Below are 21,830 nucleotides of genomic sequence, written 5' to 3'. Positions count from 1 at the left end.
TTGTCAACAGCTACCTTCTGAATCTAATCAACTATCTTTTAATCAGATTATTTTTTATTATATTATTTTTTAATCTGTATATCGATGTGTTCTCTAGAAGAATAGGTCTTAGGAGATCTTATCAAAAGCTTTGCCAACATATTAACATATATACTAATAAGCCTAGGGATGGGTTAAGGAGAGGAGTTCTGTCATGACCTATTCACCACTTCCCTTTTTAGTGAATCTAGAAAATGCTCTTTTTCTCCCTCTCCTTTTCATCCTTCTCCTCCTTCTCATTCTCCTCTTCCTTCTCCTTCCTTCTTCCTCCTTCTTTCTTCCTCTTTCTTCCCCAGGTTATTCCTCTGGGCCAGATGATTCCGGTCCACCAAGGGCAATGAGGTCCCTTCTTTTTATTTCTTTACACATCTCAAGGATCACTCCTGGACAATCCTCCCACCCCACCCCACCCCCATTTCCAATGTAAAGGTCATTCTCAGATAGTTGCTTTCCTAAAATCTAGGGTATGGTTCAGACTTTGCCCAGATTTCTTTCCCTTCTCTGTCATCATTGCCCTTCTTCCTCCCCCCTTAGAAACAGATCTTGAATAAAATTTCTCTGTGTTGTCTCTTTCACCTTTTGAAGGCTTCTGGAACCAGTCCTGCCATTCAGTCATTCAGCAAGCTTGTATTAAAAGCCTGTGTGCCAGGTATTTTGCTAGAAACTGGGGATAGAGATATAAATAATCTCTCTCCCCAGGGGCTTATGTTCTAATGTGAGAGACATCCACATTTATATAGGTGTTTGCAGAATAACTATAAAAAAGGATAGATGCAAATAGGAAAAAAGCAGCTAAAGACAACATCGTTTGGGAAGGAGAAGCCACTAATCATTAAAGCTTCCTGGAGAAGATAGTAGGGAAGCTCTGACCTGCCTCCACAGGTTTGGTCTCCACTCCCAGAGGGCGGGCCCTCTATGGGAGCCTTGCGGCTCAGAACTCCTGATCCGGGTATCCACCAGCCTCAGCGTTACCAGTGGCGAGGACTCCAGACATGGCTACCGTGTCCAACTGCCAGCGTTCTTAGAGCAGAAGCTGGCCAACCCCCTCGTCCAAGAGGTCTTGGAGATTCTTACTTGGGTACAAGTTGCCCTGGGCGACCTCTGAGGACTCGGAAATTGTCTCGGCCAGCCGCTCGCCTTCCCAGCCCCAGTCCCGATGCTGAAGCTTACAGAGCCCTGCCGAGCTGACCAGGCCACACCCCGGGCCCTGACAATTGGAGCTGCTCTGCCCCATGTCCGCCTCTGACTTATCGGAAGCTCATTTCATGGATGTTCACATTCTCCCCCGCAGAAAACGCTTCCTCCTCTTCCACGCCAGAACATTTCCCAAATCCCATGGCCCCGTAATTCAGTTGAAGGTCTTGCTGCTCTTAAACCAATTATGCCCTGACTGTCTCCCCGCAGTAGCCGGCTGCCCTGTGGCATTGGCCTAGGTGGATACAGACCGTTGGCTTTGCTCACGTGGCCATCGCCAGAGCTCAGCCCTGCCCGTCCCTCCGCTGGAACCACGCGCCGCGATGGGTCCCCCCCACCGCCCTAGGGTCAGGGAGGGCCAGCATCCATCCCCCGGGAGAGGAGTGCATCCGGCTCCAGCAGATTTCTGAATTTGCTGAGGGTTAAAGGACCACCTTATCCTGCAGAAATAACAAGAGCCTGGTTTTAATTAATTTTTCAGGTGGGGGAGTAAAACCTTTGTTTATTTTTTCCATCTCTCAACAATGACGCACCCCTCCTCCCCCCCGCTGCCACAGGTCTGCTGGCACAGCACTGCCTCCGCTACCTCTGAAAAACCACAGGCGCGCTTCCTTCTGCGCCGAGCGAGCGGGAGAGAAAGAGGAGGGTGGGCGAGAAAGGCGAGGGGCCGGGGAAACGAGCACAAACAGCTCCTCTCCTGCACGGCGGAGAGCAGGAGAGGGAGATAAAGCAAGAAGGGGGGCTGGGTGCCTCACCAGCAACATGATAATTGGCTCTCTCCTTCCAGGAGAACTTTGCAAATGAAGCTCTTTACCCGGCCGCCAGATAAACAGCCTCCTTCCCTCCGCGACTGGTTCTTTCTCCTCTTCTTTCTCTCTTTCTCCCATCTGCCCACTGCATGTCACATATATTACACGTCCTGCTTCTGCTCACTTCTCCCACTGTCAGTCAGGCAGTCAACATTTATTAAGCACCTCCTGTGTGCCAGGCACTGTGCTAAGAGCCTGAGGTCCAAAGAAAGGCTCTGGGTGGCCCCTGCTCTCAGGGAGTTTATACTCTAATGCGGGAAATGACGTGCAAACAACTGTGTACAAACGGGCTATAGAGAGGAGAAAGTGGAACTCGTCGGCAGAGGAAAAGGGGGATGGAGAAAGGGTCTATCTCTGTGAGGGTGAAAGACCTAAAACTGTAAGGAAGCCCAGAAGTCATAGACTCCCAAGACGGCTTCCCCGAGGTAACTCAGGGAGCAAGTGGCAGAGCCCGGCTTCAATCCCCAGTCCCCTGGCTCCAAAGGCACACTCTGCCTCTGTCCCCTCATCGGCCACCAAAGAGCCAGTCGCTTCCCTTGATTTATAGCTGTAGTTGATGAGTCTGGACATGAGTGTGCACCGTCCAGTTGGCGAGACTCACTGGGCTCGAGCAGTTCCAGAGGCACATTTGCTTTTTGTCTTTTTTTTTTTTTTTTTGTAATTGAAGAACACTCAGTGTGCTTGTGTTTTCCTCAAACAAATAGTCCTCCACACAAATCCGTTTTAACACTTCCCTGTATCTTAAAACTCACCAACCTTCCCGAGCCCGATTTGTCTTTACTGTTAGCTTTCTTGTCCCCCGACCTTTAGAAATAATATTTGTCCCTTCTAAAGAACGTGTTCCTCTCTTCCTCCTCATACTTTGTCAGTCCTGAAATCAAGAATCGTTATACTTCTGCTGACCCACAGATGCTTCATTCCCATGTTACACATGACAAAATGTGGGAGGGGATCCTGGGTCCTAGGCAGTCTAGCCAAGAGCCAGAACCACAGACTTCCACATTTGAACTTCTGATCAGAAATTCCCTTGCTCACTGCTAGATAGATAATGCAATTATTAAGTGCTTACTGTGTGCCAAGCACTGTGCTACTAAGATCAGTGATTTGGCAGTGGATCAGAACCTATGGTAAAGCTAGGAGGCTCGATGGACAGAACTCAAGACTTAGAATTGAGGAGATTCTGAGTTCAAACCCTACCTCAGAAAATAATCATGGGCAAATCACTTACCCACTGGCTGCCTCAGTTTCCTCATCCGTAAAATGGGAATGGTGATAAGAGCACCTGCCTTTGAGAGTCTTAAGTAAGATAATATTTTTAAAATGTTTTGCAAATCCTAAAGTACAGCGTAAATCCTCACTGTAGTTATTATTGTCATTGTTTAGCTCACTTGTGTTTCGGCCTTGTGGGGCCAACTTCAGGCAAGTGAAGACAGTTTCCTACCTTCCCACCCCCCTTAACTTAAATATTCTAATAATTAAGCTAAATATTCTCATTATTATTATTATTATTATCATTGCCTTATCATCATCATTGTTGTTATTTAATTGGCATCTCAGTGAACTTGATGGTCCTCAAAAACAAAGAACAAAAAAGCCTGTGAGATTCACCAGCCGCACTCTTTTACTCTCACCTTCCAGGAAGAGATCCAGCGTCAGGATGAAGTCCTTTCGGGCTTCCCTGCCTCGTTCATTGTCACTTCCCCAGAACAGGTGGGCCAGGCTGCCCTGCTCCTGGGTGGGCCACTCTTCCTGCATCAGCAGGCGGATGGAAGACACTCGGCTTAACAAGTACACCCAAGTTTTACAGTGGCAAGCCAGAGAGCCCTGCCTAGACACTCTCAGAACCCGGAGGGATCTCCTGGGTGGTGGTCCAAACCGTACCTAGATGAGAATCTCCCACCAAAAAGCTGGTCATCCCTATTCTGCACCAGAAGTGTTCAGATTGCCAGTGACAGAGAACTCACTACCTTTCAGAGCTACCAATTCTACTCTGAGACAGCCCTTGTGGTTTGTTTTTCCTTCCTTGTTTCGAACGCAAGTTTTCTGTGTACCTATGGCCCATTGCTTGTCATCTTGCCTTTTGGGGCAAGAAGAACGGATCTAATCCCTCCCCTACAACTTTCCTTCAGACAGTGGAAGATAAATTCCCCTTCCTTCCCACCCCCAAGTGTTAACTACTCTAAACTAACTACCCTCAGTTCTGCCTACCTTCCCTCTTAGTAACTGGAGTTTCTATAGTACCTAAAAGTTTGAAAGCACTTTCTACGTGACACTAATAATGACTAGCATCTTAAGGTTTGCAAAGCACTTGGGGTATAATAATGATGAATACTAATATAGCGCTTACCATGTGTCAGGGACTGGCTAGTGTGCTAAGTGCTTTACAGTTGTTATATCATTTGATCCTCACAGCAGCCCTGTGGGTAGATGCTGTTATTATCCCTCCCCCCAAAAGTGAGGGGAGACAGGACAGGGAAGATTTGTCCCTCTGGTGTAAGGGCTGCTCATCCACCTTCACCCAGCTCCGCTCCCACCTGTGACTCCAAGAAGCTACAGCGGGTGCAGCAGCTGCATCTCAGCAAAACTGCCTGGGGAGATGAGCCAAACATGTAGTGGTGACGGACAGGCCTGGACCTGGAGTGAGGTAGGGAGAGGTCTCCCCTTGGTGGAAGGGCCGAAGCAAGTGCTGTGAAGAGCTTAGAGCTTAATCAGACCCCCAAGACACCAGAGTCAGCCTGATCTGTGTCTTGTATGACTCTGGAAGACAAAGGGAGTCTGGTGACCTTGTGCAACTCTGCCTCACTTAAATCCAACTTCAGAGGCAAGTCAAGACATCACCTGTGATATCATCAGTTTTCTTCAAAAAAAAAAAAAAAAAAGACAGACAAGATTATTATCCTCATTTTACAGATGAGGAAATTGAGGCAATTAATCCACTGCATCAGCTAGTGGTAGGTAGATAACAAAGATTTATTCAGCACGTTCTATGTGCCAGACGCTGTTCTAAATGTTGGAGGTAAAATTATAAGCCAAAAGAAAGACTGTCTTTCCTCAAAAAGTTTTCATTCTAATGGGAGAAAACATATAAAAAGGGGGCGGGAAAGATAGGAGAACAGTTATCCTTGTGAAGATAGAGTTCTCAAGAGCATAGCAAAAAGGTAATTGAAAAGTGACTGGCCCCAGCTCGTCCCCAAAATGAGACCCTAAAATAATTCCCCATTGCCAGAGGGCAGCATAGGAGATTGCAGAGTGGAGAGAAGGTGTCAGGGGTTAGGGGAAGTTCCAGGGGCCACAGTTGGCCAAAACCCAGCTAGTTCCTAACCATCAATTTCCTGTTCTGCAGTTAGTTATATTAACTTGTCCCTCACCTGTGTTTGCTGAATTGTGGGAACTTCCAGAATAGGAAATGTCTCCTGCAACGCAGCTCACAGCCTGAATGTAGTAGTATAATGTTTGTTGACTGACTGACTGACTGTTTGAAGTTCTTAGAGCCCACACAACCAATAATTGTCTATGCTGAAGCTAGATTGGAATCCAGATCTTTATCGATCCACATCTCACGCTCTTTCCCTACCGTTATCTGCTTTCTCTTTTCTGGGGCTCTTCTGGAGATAATAGTGATGACAGTTGTCATGATAGTAATTGGAAGGTTCTACTGAAAGCAGACTCATTCCCTAATGAGAAGGAGGGTGTTATAGCCTTTCCCCTCCTTCCTTTCACACATTTCCTCCACCAGGGTATAATGTCATGGAAGAGCATGAAGTTGATTCTAAATGTCCACCTCTGGCTGTCCACATCTTTCTAATGATTTCATTAGTCGGAATTATCCACTTTATTTTCTTGTAATGGGATTAGCTGTCCTAGAGGCTGCTGAGACCCTAAGGGGAAAGAAATGGGCACTGGAGCAAAAAAAAACCTGCCAGGAATTTCAGTAAGCCTTCTTTTGGTGGGGGGAGAGGGGGTGAAGGTTTGCCTGGTCCTCTTTTTTCAGAAGGAAAAGCCCTGGCCCCATGATCTCGGCCCACAGGTGGCACATCAGAGACTTCTGGGCTTCAGGAAGTGTTTTCTTCCCTGGTTTTCCCAAACTAGCAGCACCTGGGCAAGATCAGTGCAACTCCGAGGCCGAATAAACACAGGAGTAAAGAACTGGACGGTCCTGCTGTCACTTCTCCCAGTCACTGTTTAAAGCAGCGAGTTCCATTCTGGCCACCCCATTTTGGGAGGGACATTCTTGAGCTGGACGATATCATGGGGGACCACCAAGATGGCAGAGAGCCTGGAGTTTTTTAAGGATCAGATGGAGGGATTTAAGTCATTTCTGATCCAGGGATATCATAGAAAAACAGATTCTGGGATTCCTCGGCTCTAGAAGGAGAAGCTCATGCTTGCTGGGAAAGTGCCCCAATGAAAGGCTTTTCCATCACCTCTCCTGTCCTGTTGTTCAGAAGCTGGCTGGTTCTCAGGCTTGAAGGCCCAGTAATGAAAGGCCAGGTTCCTCTGAGGATGATAAGGGGACGTCTCTGTGTCCAGTTCTCCCCATGATGGGCACAAAGTGATAGGGAAAGTTTGCTTCTAAAGTCTCTCTTTTAACAAAGAAGAGGAGGAGAAAGGGAGGAAACCATTGGTCATATTTCCAAAGGCGGTAACTTTGTAAACTCACCTCTCAGAGAAAAGGGCCTGCTTCAAGATGTCTGTCAAGGTAAAGTTTATAATAGCTAGCATTCTTACAGTGCTCATTTGATCCCCATAACAGCCTTTTGGGAAGGGTGCTGTTTTACAGTAGTCCCCATTTTACAGGTGAGAAAACCAAGGCTAGGAAAGGTTAAATATCTTGACCTAGTTTACATGTCTGAGACAGGATTTGAATTCAGGTCTTCCCAAATCCAAATTCACTTTGCTGCCATATAAAAACAACTCCTATTGATTTAGTTCTTTATATTTTAAAATTTTTTAATTTTCAGGGTGCTTTTGCAGTCACTATCACATCAGATGCTCATTTGTGGGCCAAGGCAAGTCACATCACCTCTAAAATGAGAGGAATGAACACATTTAAGGCAATTTCGAAGGGCTGTCGAGAGGGGAGAGGCAACTCTTCAGAAATCCTAAAATGCTGTAGAAATGTGAGCTGTTGACAGCATATTTTGGTCACATCAAAGGGCAGGAGATGGCCGATGTTGCCTAAAGCATTGATTCAGTGTCTGCTTTGGGCTAAGGCTATAGAAAAGCAATCCCTCCCTGCTCTCAAAGAGCTTGTATTCTATAAGCCTGAAGGTCTGTTATTCTGAAGCTTAGAAATGGCCTCGTCCTTTGCCCAGGAGTCTTTGGGTCATTCTGGACCAACTTGTTAAATACGAGGGAGAATGTGCCACCTGAGATTTGTTGTGGGATCCAGCCTGTTCTGGACTGTTGAGATGGCCTTGGGTTTTGGTTCCCTATCAGCACATGAGTACAATGAGATGGTAACCACTGTGGTTGAGAAGCTCCAGCTTCCCTCTTTAAAGGACCCGTGATCTCAGCTATGGAGGACTCTCTCCACTTACACAGATCTCTATCTTAGCTTGTGCAATCATCTTCCCTCTCTCTTCTTGGCTCTAAAGGGCAGGACCGGAGGGTACGTGGGAGTTGCATAGGAACTGATTGAGGCTATACTTGAGCCCAGTTGGTCGAATGCTTCCATAGTGGACACCTCTCCCCTCCTTTCTCCATTTAGCGGGGATCTTCAGGCCAGATGACCTACTGGCTGTGGTGTGAAAGGGCAAGTGACCAGGATGGTCTCTGAAGTCCGATCCAGCACCGAGTCCTGAAGTCCTCCACTGAGCATAGAAAGCCCGTGTTGGAAGCTTCCCTCTAATTATTGTAGTGTATGAGAGAGTGCTGGCGTTGTCCAGCTTTTACCCTTCCCTCTCCCACGTGTCCAAGCTGTTATTGACCTCCTGCAACTCATTATCAGAGTTGGCTGGTGAGAACATCTGGGCTTGCTCTAGGACAGGACACATAGTTAACTTGTTTCCCAGTAAAACCTGTTGACTCAGTCCCTTACAATTGTTTTCTTGCTCTCCTTCATTGCTCAAAGTAGGCACACTTCCAGCAGGAGGGGGGAAAAAAGGAAAACTAGGGGAAATGAATTGATTTTCCCTCTATATCCTTCTATAGGCTTCGGATTGAAAAGGACTTTTGGGATCCTATTGACAAGTGGCTATCACCATCACTGGTTAAAGACTGTTGGGGACAGGGAACTCACACCCTCCCCTACATCCCTTTGGCTGTCCAGGTTACTTTGGGACAGATCCACCTCTCTGCTTCACATCCCAAGCTAAACAAGCTTCATCCTTCTGCCGCAGGAAGCTTTTCAAACATTCAGACACTGTATTTGTGCTCTGCCCACCTTTAGTCATCTTCTCAGGGCTAAACATTCTCGGTTCTTTCAGCCAAACCCCAGATAACCTGGTTTCCAGTCTGATGTCCCCTGTGCCATCCTAGCTGCCCATCCTGCCAAAGACTTCTTTCTGCCTCTGTGCAGCTGGGGTAGGTGTAAAAGCCTGAGGAAGGGAGGAATAGCCAAAAAGAAAAACATGCATTTTCTTTCTGTATCTGCCCAGCTATTTCCCAGTGCTCTACATCTCTAAATATTATAAACATACTTTTATATATTACAAAATATACGTGCGACATTTTTATGTTTTTAAACTAACATAATGTTTAGGGTTTTTTTTTTTAATCTCTGTAAAGGGCACTAAATTTTTTTAACATTTCATCTTTTCCCATAACTTGTTTCAGTAATTTCTGGGAGCTTTACATCCTCATCTGATCCACCATATTGCCATAGGATTCTCAGCAAGAGGGGCCACACAATTTCTAGTCATCTTAACTAGAGAAGCTCGTCACCCAGGATTGCCGGCACGTGGGCTAGAGATGTGACTGTTGTTGCTTGCCAGCTCCTGGACCAGGGCTTCCGCAGCTCTGGGGGTCATCCCTCCAAGGGAAACAAGTAGTTGGAAGGTGGGGTGCCCTACGGAGGTGCTGGGTTTCTTTTCACATCTGTCTAACCGGCAGTGATGGCTTTCCCAGAAACTGCCTGTGCTTGTTGCACCTCAAGCACATGGCTGATAATTGGGCCTACAATTAGAATTGGTAAGTGCTGAGTGCAAATCCTACCTTAGACATGTAAGAGCTAGGTGACCCTGATCTAGTCCTTTACCTCTTTTGTCTATAAAAGGGGAATAATTTTAGCACTTATTTCCTGGGGTTATTATGAAGATCCAGTGAGCTGTGCCTCAGATTCCCCATCTCTAAAATCAAGTAGTGATGGTCTATGAAGTCTTTTCTAGGTCTCATTCTATGCTTGTTGATTTCAGGCATGGGAAGAGAAGCCAGAAGTCCTGAGTTCTAGTCTTTACTTTGTTCTGTGGACGAAGTCGTGAACAAAAATGGTTGTGTCTATTGGGTGACTCTCATGGAGTCTTTGAGGGAGGCTTGTACGGGTGCCATGTTGTCTCTCCAACTGTAGAAAGGACTTGTTAAGGGCAGGGACATGAGGGCCTCATGTTGATTCTTTCCCGTGATGTAGAGGAAAGAACACAGGAAAGCATGAACCAAAGACCCCTTTATACTTTGGCAGACAGGGAGCATTGAAATCAGAAGGACCAACAAGTCTTTTTTAAAAATGTGAAGAATTAATGGTTGTAAAATTGGCACCCAACCAAGGCCAGAGGATGCGAGAGCCAGGGCTAGAAGGGCCTGCTGGGAGAGAGCGTGCAGATAATTGGCTGGAAGCTGGATTGGAACACAGATCCTCTGCTATCAGAGGCAGCAGTAGGGCTAGAAGTGCAGTTATTAGTGACACATTAGTTTCTCTGAAAGGCTCAGACGTTTTGAGTGGGTTACCTTTGGAGGCTCCCTCTCACTGGAGGCAGCAGGGGGACTGTCTGCTTGTGGCTGTGCTCTGCGGAGAGGAGGGGTTCTTCCAGTCAAGGTGCATGAGTGGCCACCGAGGGTCCTCCCTTCTCTGAGGTCCTGTTTCTGAAGAGCCAGAGTTGCCTTCTACTGATAGTGCGGCAATCTGTGATCCTAGCTCAGCCTCCACTTCCCCATTCATAAAGTGGATGTCATCCTGCCCTATCTACTCTCAGAGATGTCTCATGGGTTAAATGAAATAATTTCACTTTCTGTTTTCTTCAGCTCTCCCTCCCCACCCCTCCCACACACACACACACACTTCTACTGTCCCCTAAAATTATGGCCTCCACTTTCTAGAGCTTCAGTGGTTCACCATCTAAGCTTTATGAGACACAGGGACAATATCTGAATTTTTCATGGAGCCATCTCAGCCTCAAGGCCAGTTAGGAACCAGAGAAGGATGGAGATTCAGGGGGAAGGAGAAGCCTTTCTAACCAATAAAGTTTCAGGAGGGTTGACATTTGGCATTCAAAAGTTGCATAGACCTTTGGGAGTGTGTACAGATGCAGAAGCTCCTGGTGATGGGGACTGTGTCAGATGGGATGTCATCATCGGAAGGGGGCATCCATCGGATCTTCCCCAAAGAATCCTCAGTCTCCTCCTTTCTCCGGGCTCCCATTGCTTCATCTGTAACAGGAGGGGGTTGGACTCTGATAGTTACAGTCCTTTTGTTCCCTTGGACAGTGCCAGTCGCCATCAGGCAAGGAGGAAGAGCCTTTAGTTTTTACCCAGTAAAGCTTCCCCTTGATTGGGTTAAGTCTCATTGACGCTCTGGCCTCAGGTCCTTCCTCAGTGTCGATCATTGTGCAGGGAGGGAAGTGGGGTGGGGGGTCAAGATAACCCCATACACCTTCTCCCACGTCATGTGTTGGGGTCAGAGGTGCCCTGGAGAAGAACAAGTCAGGTAGCTTGGTCCCAGCCTGCTCGCGGGAGGGCCCACTGGCAGCTGAGTGCCAAAGAGGGCACGTCATCATGTCCTGTCACAGAGACAAGAAACGGGTTACCCTGAGGCTCTTACCCCCCTTCCCCCTTCCCGTGGCTTCTAAGGCTCTTTCTCAGCATAGAGAGTAGAGGATTTAGGTGGTGATTCCTGCCTTCCCAGGAGCAGAGCCCAAAACCCCAGGCAGGTGGGTACCGACCCTCCCCCCCCCCCCATGCCAGTCCAATTTACCAGCTCCAGATTTGCATGAAGTAAGGAAATCCCCATTCAGCAGCTCCATCCCGAGCATTGATTTCGCATTCCGGGCCTGTGTGCAAACAGGATTTGCATACCTTGGAGTTGTTGACTGGAGGGTCTGGACATAATTGGTTTGCAGATCTAGACGCCCCCTCCCAGCACCTTCCACAACCCTCCCACCCCCCATCCCCATCCCCTCTGCAGTCACCACACACCTCGAAATAAATTAGAAATGCGAAAACAATCCTGTTGTTGAAACCCCACAAATTCACAACAAATCATGATCTTGGGGGGGGGGGGGAGTTTGAAGGAGTAATTGGTGAACTGGAGGTGAATGAAATAATTGGAAAAGTGAGGTGTGAGTTTGTTACTGAAGTGTGAGCGTGGTGGGGGAGGGAAAAGGGGACATGTTTAAAGGCCCAGTATGTCCTTTTTATTCACAGTTTCTGATACAGTAATTGCTATTTTGTGGTTTCTATTATCTACACAGTGGGGAGTGTGCGTCTCTCCTTCCCCAGGCAGGGAAGCCTGGGCCTCTGATGGGAGTCCACGCAGCCTCCCTGTTATTTTACTCGCCGGCACTCCCCCTCTCAGGTTCTCCCCCGTAAGGCCGTCTCCATTCTCAAGGTGCTGCAGTGCAGAGGGAGCTTCTGTCAAAGCCCTCCAGGGCCACTCGTCAAAACTGTTCCACGGACCTTGCTGTCACCTAGGAGCCATAATCACGAATGGGGTTTGTGTATCATTGGTCTCCGAGGAGCTCAAGGCGCTTCATCGATTCCTCTCGCCGGCCCCACCCTTCTCCTCGTCTTTAATTCTCACTTGGGGCGGCTCCGAAAACGGTTTCTGTCGGGCTTTGTCGTCCTTTTTTTTGGATGGGGAAACTGAGGCAGAGTGGCCCGCTGCCCAGAGGCATCCTGTTGAGATGGGGAAGTGGGAACTGTCAGAGTCAACCTGTTTTGGTTCAGGAAGCATTAAGAACCTCACCACGCACTCTGGTAACAAGAAGTCGTGGGCTCTGCCCTCGAGAAGCGTATGTTCAGGGGCAGAAACCAGGGGCCTGGTGACCTTGGCGTGGAGAAGGCCTGGGGTTCAGATTCTGCCATCCTGGGGCCTCCCCACCAGCTCGAATCTGTGCTTCTATTTCTGCACATCCATGAGTAAACAGGACAGTCTGACACCCCAGCTGTAGATCCAAAGGGAACTTTAAGGCTCTTTACTCCAGTTCCTCCATTTTTCAGATGAGAAGTCTGAGGCTCAGAGAGGTAGATAGTAAAGGTAGAGCCTGTATGCTGCCTCCAGTGTTCTGTCCTGCTAAGAGAGCACTGACAGCCAGGATGCCCAGCAAGGATGGATGGGCTTTCTGTGGGAACTGGCGCCCAAGCCAAGCCCCAAAAGGATTCTGGGAGCCTGAGAAGAGAGGAAAAGGTCCATCCCCAGCCTGGGGCCGGCAGTCTAAACAGAGTCAGGAAGAGGGTGGAATGGTGGGGCTGAGGAACAGTGGGGACAAAAAGCACCATTTAAATCTGTTCTGTTTTCTCCTGTCCCAATGGCTGAACACATGGTAGGTGTTTAATACATGCTTGAATAAATGAATGAATGAAAAAAAAATCATGTATTGAGCACCTACTATGTGCCAGATATTGGGCTGGTCCTGGGAAAACATTTTAAAAGAAAACAATTCCTCAAGGACTTCCCTTCTGCTGGAGGAAGATGACACTCATAATGGAGAAGAGATGGGAAAGGGACCTTGTCCTAGGAATTCTGTTGGGAAGGGGAGGAAGGGGACTGGCTGGATCAAAGGTCTGATGTATCTGGAACTGGCCAACAGAGACAATGGGCCGAGCAGGCCAGCTTGCACCCACAGTCCCCAGTCAGCTGGATTGGACTTGGGACAGAGGCTACAAAGTTGAATGGATTAATTTGTTTCCCCTGGAACTAGTGCATGGATTTAATAATAATAATAATAATAGTGATAATAGTAGTAGTAGTACCAGTACTAGTAGTACTACTAGTAGTAATAATAACGATAGTGATAATCTTGATAGTTGATAATCCTAGAGCTCCTATGTGTCACATATTGTGCTAAGCGCTTTATAGATATTCTCTCATTGGATCATAACCACCCAGAAAGGCAGGCGCTGTTATTGTCCCCCTTTTACAGATGAGGACACTGAAGCAAAGGGAGGTCACGTTTCTTGGCCAGGATCATACAGCTAATACGTGGCAGGGGCCATAGTTGAGTTCAGGTCTTCCTGGCTCCAGGGCCAGCTCTCTCTGGTTACTGTGCCCCCAGGACAATGTGGGTGTGTGAGATAGGGGGGGGCGGGCCCCCGGGCCCCCCCCCCCCCCCCCCCCCCCCCCCCGCCTCCGCTCCGGGAGTGTCTGCTCTGGTAGGGCTGGGGGAGTAAGGGATGGCTCCCATATTGCACAGCTAGGGAAGGAGACAACTAGGGAAAATCTCACATCCCTCGTTGCTTTAGAAGCATATTCGAGGGTCCCCTAACCCTAGGGCTGGAAGCTCTTCCCTGAGAAGGCAAATTCATGTCTTTATTTCAGCCCTTTCTCTCTAGTCCTGCTCTTGGTGGGAAAGAGGAAAGGAGGGACTCAGTAGGCTCCTAAACCTTAGAAGGGAACCAGGAGGCTGCAAAGGAACACAGAGGTCATCTTGTGCAAGCCCCTCAATTGACAGAGAACAAACTGAACCCCAGAGAGGGGAAGGGGCGTCCTTGTCTGTGCTCGTGGAGCTCACTTTGGCTAAAGTGGGAGCTAGAGACCCCCAGTCTCCTGCTTCTAGGCCCCCCTTTCGTTCCCCCCAACCTGCCCGTCATCGGCCATCACCAGACCCCTGACCTCTGATTCCCTCTCTTCTGGGCAAATAAGCCCAGTTCTGGAGATTTTCTCCAGCACATCTTTCCAACTTCATAATTATTTTCCTTGCTGTCCTCTGGATCCTCACCTACTTACCATGCATGGCGTACCAGCTGCCTGCTGCGTGCTGGATCGAATGTGGAATTAACCGACGGGCACCCCCCTTTATGCAGACACGCAAAGATGTGCAAGCTTGGGCCAGCTTCCCAGACACTGGCAGGGGCTGGAAGGAAATTTGGATTTGTGGCCAGAGTTCCCAGGTCCCACCCCAGGGGCCAAGCCCCCAAACACCGAGCCGGCTTGTGCGACAGTGTCACAAACTGAGTGTGAGCCCAGAAGCCCTACAGTCGAGATCTGAGTTCAGATGTGGCCACATGTACTGGTTGTGTGACTTTGGGCTACTAGAGGTAAACTCTTCCTGCCTTAGTTTCCTCATCTGTAAAATGGGGATAATAATAGTCCGGGTCTCTCAGGACAAATTGAAATGCTGTGTTAAGGACTTCACGAACGGTGAATGCCATGTAAACGCCGGTGGATTGTGACGTGATGATGAGGAGCCAAAATGGAGGGAGAAGTTGAGGGGATTCCTTGCGCCCGGTTTGGGGGTTACTTTGGGTTTGTTTTTAGGGGCGTACATTTCGGCAGTACCGTCGAAGCCCGTGGCTGGTGACTCTTTCCAGCCTCCGTGGCGGTGGGACCAGGAAGGGCCCCCGCGACCATTCCTTGTTGCCTCAGTGTCTCCTTCTGTCAAATGGGGGAAGGTTGGTCCCTGCCAGCCCTAACTCTAAGATCAGGTGAGCCCTCCCTCAGTAATCACCACCAGGGCTGAGCCATTTCCAGCTCATTGAGAGTGACCCTCGTTGAATATGTAAATGCTCTGAGTTCTTAAAGCACAAGGTGCTGAATTAATGGGAACCCACCAGCCCTCCGCATTTCTCTCTTTAGGTGCCCCTCGCCTGTGACCTCGCTAATTATCGCAAGGGCAAAGGGGTGGGGGGATTATTTGCCCAAACCCTCCTGCGAAGGCTCCCTGAAAGCCATGGGGTCCCCCTGTGCCCCCATAAAATGCAGCCCCAGCCGGGAGCTGCTGGGAGTGGAGGGCGCAGGCTCCTCTGCTGTGGGCAGACGTGGCCATTAGGTGGCAGAATAAAGCCAGCATTGGAGCGCTCGGGCGCGTGCTTTGCCCGACCTCCTGTTTAGATCCCCACCCCATCCAGCGCTGCCTTCCCTGGCAGGCCCTTCACACCGCCCAGCCCTCCATCTTCCCCCAAGCCCCTCGCCGGCGCCCCGCCGGCGCCCCCGAGAAAGCCGCAGCTGGGACGGCCCGGGCCGCCGCCCGGCCCTCACTCTCCCTCCTGGGGAAGCTGCTGTTATTTGGCTGTTGCTTCCAGAGAAGAAGCGAGAAGGGGTTGGGGGGGTTCGGGGAGGATGGGAAGGAGGGAGACGGGAAAGCTCAGAGGAGACGTGCAGATTCATTTTGAGGATTCATAATGCTACATTTACACACCATACTGCCTTAGGAAATTGGGTAGATAGATGCCTGGTCATGCTGGCAGTACACTGGGTTAACTCTCTGGATTTAGCTTATATCATTTCATGAGAGCATTTATGGCCTTTACTGTGTTTATTCCCAATCGCTCTTTGGCCCTGCAGCATCTCAGACGTGTGTGTGTGTGTGTGTGTGTGTGTGTGTGTGTGTGTGTCCATGTGAACACAGACAAGTGTGTGTAGATTTTCAAATAAAATAACTAATCTCTTCTGACGCTGCGTACATTAAGTATTTATCGCTTGCAATTTGTGTGAGTGTGTGTGTGTCTGATAAATGGACATCAAAGGGGAGCGGGAGGGAGGAGCGAGAAGGAAAGGAGAGGAGGGTCCCGGGCACCCAGAAATCACGGCCCTTTTGTCCTAGAATTTCTGGAGACGCAAGGGAGGCGTCGTTGGCCGTGTTTACCTGTTTAATCACCTTCAGTTTCAGCCAAGCCCTTCTGGAGTTTTGTGGCTGCCTTTGGCTTCAGGGGCTTAACAGGGAAACGTGGGGCGGGATGGGTGACTGGGGTTCCACAGGTGAGCCATTTGTCAAGGAGCCGCCTCCACGTCCCAGGCTCTGGCCACATCCCCACCCCTTTCCACCAGCAACAAAGCCCCATCACTTCTCAATAAACAGGGGCCATACGGGCCATGCCCACAGAAGCCGATTTAAATATCAGCTCCCAGAACTCCTGGCAGAATTGCCTCAGACCCAGACCTGGTGTGCAAATGAGAGGCCTCCAGCCCAGCGGCGAGGATGCCTTCCGAGCCGGAGAACTCTCGGAGAGCCGGGTGTGCTAATGTGTATTTACCACAATGGGGGAGGGAAAGGCCAGGTTGGCAGCAGTGTCGGCTTTCTGCTTGTCAGATGAACTGACAAGGCTCCCTCAGCATCCTTGAAGAATCTCCTCATCATCCACTGCTCGTCCTCCAGGACCTGGGCAGGGAGGGAGGGAAAAGGGCTTCTTCACCCCACAGCATGGGCCCCAGAGAAGCCGTGTGAGGTAGGGCTGCAGGTAACTTGGAGGGGATTAGCTCAGGAAAACCAAGGTCCCGCCCCACTCTCCTTTTTTCCCTCTCCCCCTCCCTTCTTTTCCCTTCTGAGTTCTTTGGTTTGTAAAGTCCTGGATGTTGTCTTTTGTTCCTAGCACCTTTGGGGAGCTGAAGACGGTCCGTTTGCCAAAGAAGATGACGGGAACAGGCCCCCACCGAGGCTTTGGCTTTGTGGACTTCCTGACCAAACAGGATGCCAAGGTGAGACCGCGGCGCCAGGACCGACCCCCTAGTCCCTCCACTTTCTCATTTAAAGGGGTTTTATTAAGCTCTCGGGGAGGCCGTTCACATGGGCCCTTTGAAAAGAGCCCAGTAGACAAGCTGGGGCCCCAGCCCCGTGTTGGCTTTTTATATTTTCTAGCATGATTGGGTTAGTTTCCACAAGAATCGAGACAGAGCTCTTCTAGCACGAGGGGCTTTTCTAGGCCCACCCAAGCCATTGGCGGCGATGGTATTAGAATCCAAGGCTTTCCAACCACCAGTTTGGCACATTCCCTAGGTCCCCAACATCTGATACTGTCTCCGCTTCCCAGGATTATTGAGGTCTCCCATGTTCTGTAGAAAAATATGAAGGCTCCTTCCTGCTTGAGGTGGCCCATTTTACTGTAGAACAGTCGGGGAGCAGGAAGCTTCCTCCTTGGAATTTCTGATCCTCGTTGTTAGTACTTTTCTCCCAAAATCAATCCTAAATTTGCTTCCTGGTAACATCTGCCTCGCTGCTCCTACTAGTTCCCTCTGGGCCGAGGATGGAGCCAGGCTAGAGTTGGGGAGGAATAAGGGCAGCTCTAGGAGAGCCCATTTCTTCCGTCGCATCCTTTCCCTTTGCTGACTTCTGGGAGTCCCACCAGGCTGGGCTCCAGGAGGCCAGGCCGGTGCTGTGATGCACAGCGGACACCCATGGCCAGTGTCCGTGCCTTTGAGAAGAGCAGCTCGGGAGCCCTGGAGGGCCCGCGCTGCTGCCCCCTTCCTCCCCTCAGAGTGAGCCAATCTGCCTGAATTCCTGTTTGGCTTCATCAGCCACAGCTTCTCCCTTGCCACGGGTAGCAGATGAACATCTGGCTCAGCAGCGGTTTTGGGGGGCGAACAGCTGGCTGAGCTGCTGCCTGGATTTCCATTGGTCGGAAAAGGAGCCAAGCGTTTACTGACCACTCCCCGCCAGCACATCGTGCCCCGGCTCAGGGTTCCACAAGGAAGCAGGGGGCAACCTGGCGTCAGGAGGCCCAGGTTCTCCTCCCAGATCTGCCCCCGACGATCGGGGTGACCTTGGACCAGCTGCTTCCCTCCTCTGGTCTTTGGTGTCCTGCACCAGGATGTGATGAGGCCTTGGGGTTGGGGACGTCCAAGTCCCCTCCAGGGTTTGCAGGGTCCCTCCGAGCGGCAACATTTTGTATCTCAAGGTCTCTTCCAGCTGTGACATTCTGGGTGCCAAGGTCCCTTCCTCATTCTCATAGTCTCTTCTTCTAGGGCCCTTCCAGCCCTGACTCCTCTGATTCTCTTGTCTCTCAGGGAGGTGATCAGCAGCCTCTATCAGGAGGGCTCCCAAGAGCCGCCCCTCCCTCTGGCCCAGCTATGGGAAGCAGGGAGATTGAGCCCAGGGACCCATCTGCCTCCTCGGGAGGCCGGCCATGAAACTTGCCAGGGATGTCAGCAGGGAACCCCTGGCCAGCCTTTCTAGTAGCCTTTGTCATCCTTGCTAGTGTCTCAGCAACTAGAATTCAAGGACTTGTTTTGTGGACGTATTCCCAGTGTTCTGAACATCTGTTCCTGTTCCATCTTGTCGTGAGACCCTCCTTTGGCCTCCACCAAAGGCAGCGAGCGTCGGGAGGTCTCGCCTACAGAATGACCACTGCGCCATCCAGCCGTGGCCCGTGAGGCCCGAGGCACAATCAGCTTTTGGGTTTGGGGGGGTTGTTCACACGCTCCCTCAACCACTCCTTGATTCTGTAAGACTATCAGGTGGCTTCCTTCTTTCTTTCCCCACTTCCTTGCTCACAATAGATGCACCTACCACAAATGGGGCTTGAATTAGATGACAGAAAGGCAGATTTGGAAGAGACCTTTGTGACCATCTTCCTCCCTAACAAGTGGACTTGAGTCTTCTCTCACCTCCCCTACACAGCAGTCCTCCAAATACTGCCTTCGTGTCCCCGCTGAATCGTCTTCTCTGGGCTGACCACCCCTCTCAGCCTCATTCAGCAGATCCTCATCTGGGGTGAACCTCCCCGTCTTCTCTTCTGGATACTTCTGGGCAGCCTTTCAATCCTCCAAGCTCTTATTTTTTCTTAATTCAGCTGCTGCATGTTGAGACACTAGTCTGAGGGTTAGGGACACCCACTCGTGGGATCTGTCACATGTACAAAGAACTAAATCTGAGGAGGGGGTGCAAATAAATTGAGCAAGGATCCGCAAAGGCCTCCTCCAGGAAGGGGCACAAGAGCGGAGCCTGGAAAGGAGCCCATGGCACTGGGAGGAGGCGGGGGATGGAATGCCAGGTTTGGCCGTGGGTCAGCCGTAGACTCTCCAGAAATGAGCCAGAGTCGGGCCACAAAGGGCTCAAAATGGGGCCAAACAAGGAGGTGGCGGTTCCTCCTAGGGGCAGCAGGGAGCAGAGGGCCAGATGATCCACTGGAAACTTTGGGGAAATAAGAAGGAAGGAGGAGGATGGTCAGGAGAAGGTTGGAATCGTCCAAGGGCCAGAGGGTCCTTCCTAATGAGCTGCCCAGGATGCTTATGTCTGAGTCGCCGAGGGCCTCCCCTGCTTGGGAGACGCATCCATCTAACTAACAGTACTTATTGTTGATCAGGTAAGTCTTTGAGGGAGCTGCTCGCTTTTCAAGTGGGAGGGCTGAATGAAACTCGCCCCAAAGATGCTTCATGCTGTTTTTAAGGGGAAAAGACTTGTTGACTACTCAGGTTAGTGTCTCTAGCTTTCCATTTTTCCAAAGCTTAAGTAAGTATCGGAATTGAAATGTCACTTCTGATCTTTGTAGAGGAAGTGGGGTCTCAATCTGAAAAAGTCAGGGGAGCCTTTCTTAGCTTTCATTAAGGGATCTTGGGGAATTTCCATAGTGTTCAGGCCCTTTATTCTCATTCAGAATGAGAATATTATTTTCCGAGCCCAGAGTTCCACCATCACAAAGATTTCCTCTGCGATGGTTCTGTGGGGGTGTCCACCCCCCTGACCCCCCCCCACTCCTCCCTACCTGGGTTTCTGGTGCCACCGGGAACAAAAGCAATCGAAGAGGGGATTGCAGTGGTGTCGGTGGCCCCCGGGGGAGAGGGTCGCCACGTGCCCTCTCTCAGCATTCGACAGACGTGGCACCTCCTCACGCATCATCGCGGCAGCATCTCTTCACTCTAGGGCCGGCTCTGGGAACGGGTCCCTTTATACAGCACGCCTGAATAAGCCAGGCTTGCATAGAGTGAGGACCCATGGTGAGTGCCTCACTCCTAGAAAGATTCGTTTGCTCTTTTTCCTTCTCCTGAAGCCTCGGTTGCTTTTTCTCTCTCCTTCTCTGAGCCTGTCTGAAGAACTTGATTGTCTTCTGAGTGGAACATTTAGTGCTCTCCGATGACCCATAGAAAAGCGCACACTGCATATTGGTGAATAGAACTCTGAATATTGTAAATATCTAGTTAGCTCTAGGGCGGGAGTGAATTTGAAGAGGAAGCATTAGACTGCTGAGACATTGGGTAGGAAACAACAAAGCCATTTTTCTGTCAGCAGAGGGAATTCCAAAGACAGCCCCTCTCTGCCAGAGGACTCCAGAAACCATCGCAGGCCCAGGCAGTTTCTCTGTGCTCTCCTGGAAGGCGATTCCCTGGCCCTTCCTCCTTTGCTAAATGGTGTTTGGGGTCAAGGGCTTGGCCCGAACAGGACTGTGAGAAACTCTCCTTGGTGCCCAGCTCGCATCCCTCCCCTGGGTTCTCCTCCAGGCCCCACTTTTTCTCTCCTCCCTGAAGGGAGTCTTGGTGGCCATGTCCTTCACCCATCGCATTTATTGAATGAGCCTCCTGTGTTCCAGTTTGGCATCGAGCATTGGCAAATGGGTGACCCTGAGCCCTGAGCAGAGCTGAGGGGAGGGGGGTGAGAAGGGCCCTGGGTAGGCTCAGTCACAGGCCAGAGAAGAGGGACGGACGTGGGAGCTTAGGGAGTCAACCTCGTGGCTCTAAAGATAGACAAAGGAAAGCCCAGACATCAAACAGGTTCATGGGTTGCTGGGCCAGAATTCCTACCCAGGCCCTTTGTCTGACTCCAGATCCAGAGACAACCTTAGGGAGCATCTGGGCCGGCCTCCCCTGTTTCCCCACTCAGAGGACCTGAAGGCCAGAGGAGCCTGGTGGTCCTGGCACCCTGCCCACCGCCTCTGTCCCCTTCTTGACGGAGAGCCAGGGAGGGGCCCGGCTCAGAGGGCACCATGGCCCTCCGATGACTGGTCCAGCAATTGCATTGATGTGCATACACAAGACGTGCACTCAATCTCATCTCAAACCATCACCTCAGGTTCTGTCCCATTTTACAAATGTGGGAACTGAGACTTAGGGAAAGAGACTGGCCCAGGGTGTCTGAAGTGAGACTCAGCCCAAGGCTCTTTTGACTCAGGTCCCATATTCCTTCTAGTATGTGAGGAAGCCTCTCGTATGATTCCCATTCAGGGGGTGCAGCAGGGTCCCCAGACTCCCTGGCACTGCCCTCAAACCCCAGTAGGAGCCCCTCTCCTGCCCGGGCCCCCACCCTCCGGGAAGAGGGACTCCTGTTTCTTTACTCTTCCTTAGGAATTTGGACAAGTCCCTGAACTTCTAGGCCTCGGTTTCCCCGCCAGCAGAATGCAGGGATTGAGTACTTCAGGTCCCTTTTGACCCTAAATCTTTGATTCCATGAGTAGATCATTTTAGAGCTAGAAGTGATCTCAGAGGCTATCTCATAGAACCCCAGATGGGGAAACTGAGGCTGAGCCTTGCTCTCTTCCTGTCCTCGCAGTCAGGCCTCCCAGGGTTCCCTTCCCGCAGGATGCAGGCGTCAGCTTCTGCAAGCGACCTGCTCAGCCCTGGCTGTAGTGGGAGGATGCAGAGTAACCAGGCAACTGCTTATAAGAGTAACAGCCTAGCAAGGCTCAAAACAACCCACTCCTTCCTCCAAGCATCTTGTACTTAACTTATCTTTATAAATGCTGTATCCCCAGCACTCGGTGAGGGAAGGAAGG

General features: G+C 50.3%; 1 protein-coding gene across 3 annotated transcripts in view; it reads left to right on the top strand.

The window, feature by feature from the left end:
- RBM19 (RNA binding motif protein 19) overlaps positions 1-21,830 on the top strand; it is a 160,117-nt gene that overhangs the window by 78,292 nt on the left and 59,995 nt on the right. For all 3 annotated transcript variants that reach the window (XM_031948650.1, XM_031948648.1, XM_031948649.1), the window contains exon 22: positions 16,722-16,827. In XM_031948650.1, the coding sequence (XP_031804510.1) occupies positions 16,722-16,827 (106 nt within the window). The remainder of the gene's footprint in view (positions 1-16,721; positions 16,828-21,830) is intronic.

This window comes from Sarcophilus harrisii, chromosome 1 (genome assembly GCF_902635505.1).
Source record: "Sarcophilus harrisii chromosome 1, mSarHar1.11, whole genome shotgun sequence".
Taxonomy (NCBI): domain Eukaryota; kingdom Metazoa; phylum Chordata; class Mammalia; order Dasyuromorphia; family Dasyuridae; genus Sarcophilus; species Sarcophilus harrisii.
This window is presented reverse-complemented; position numbering and strand designations above follow the sequence as displayed.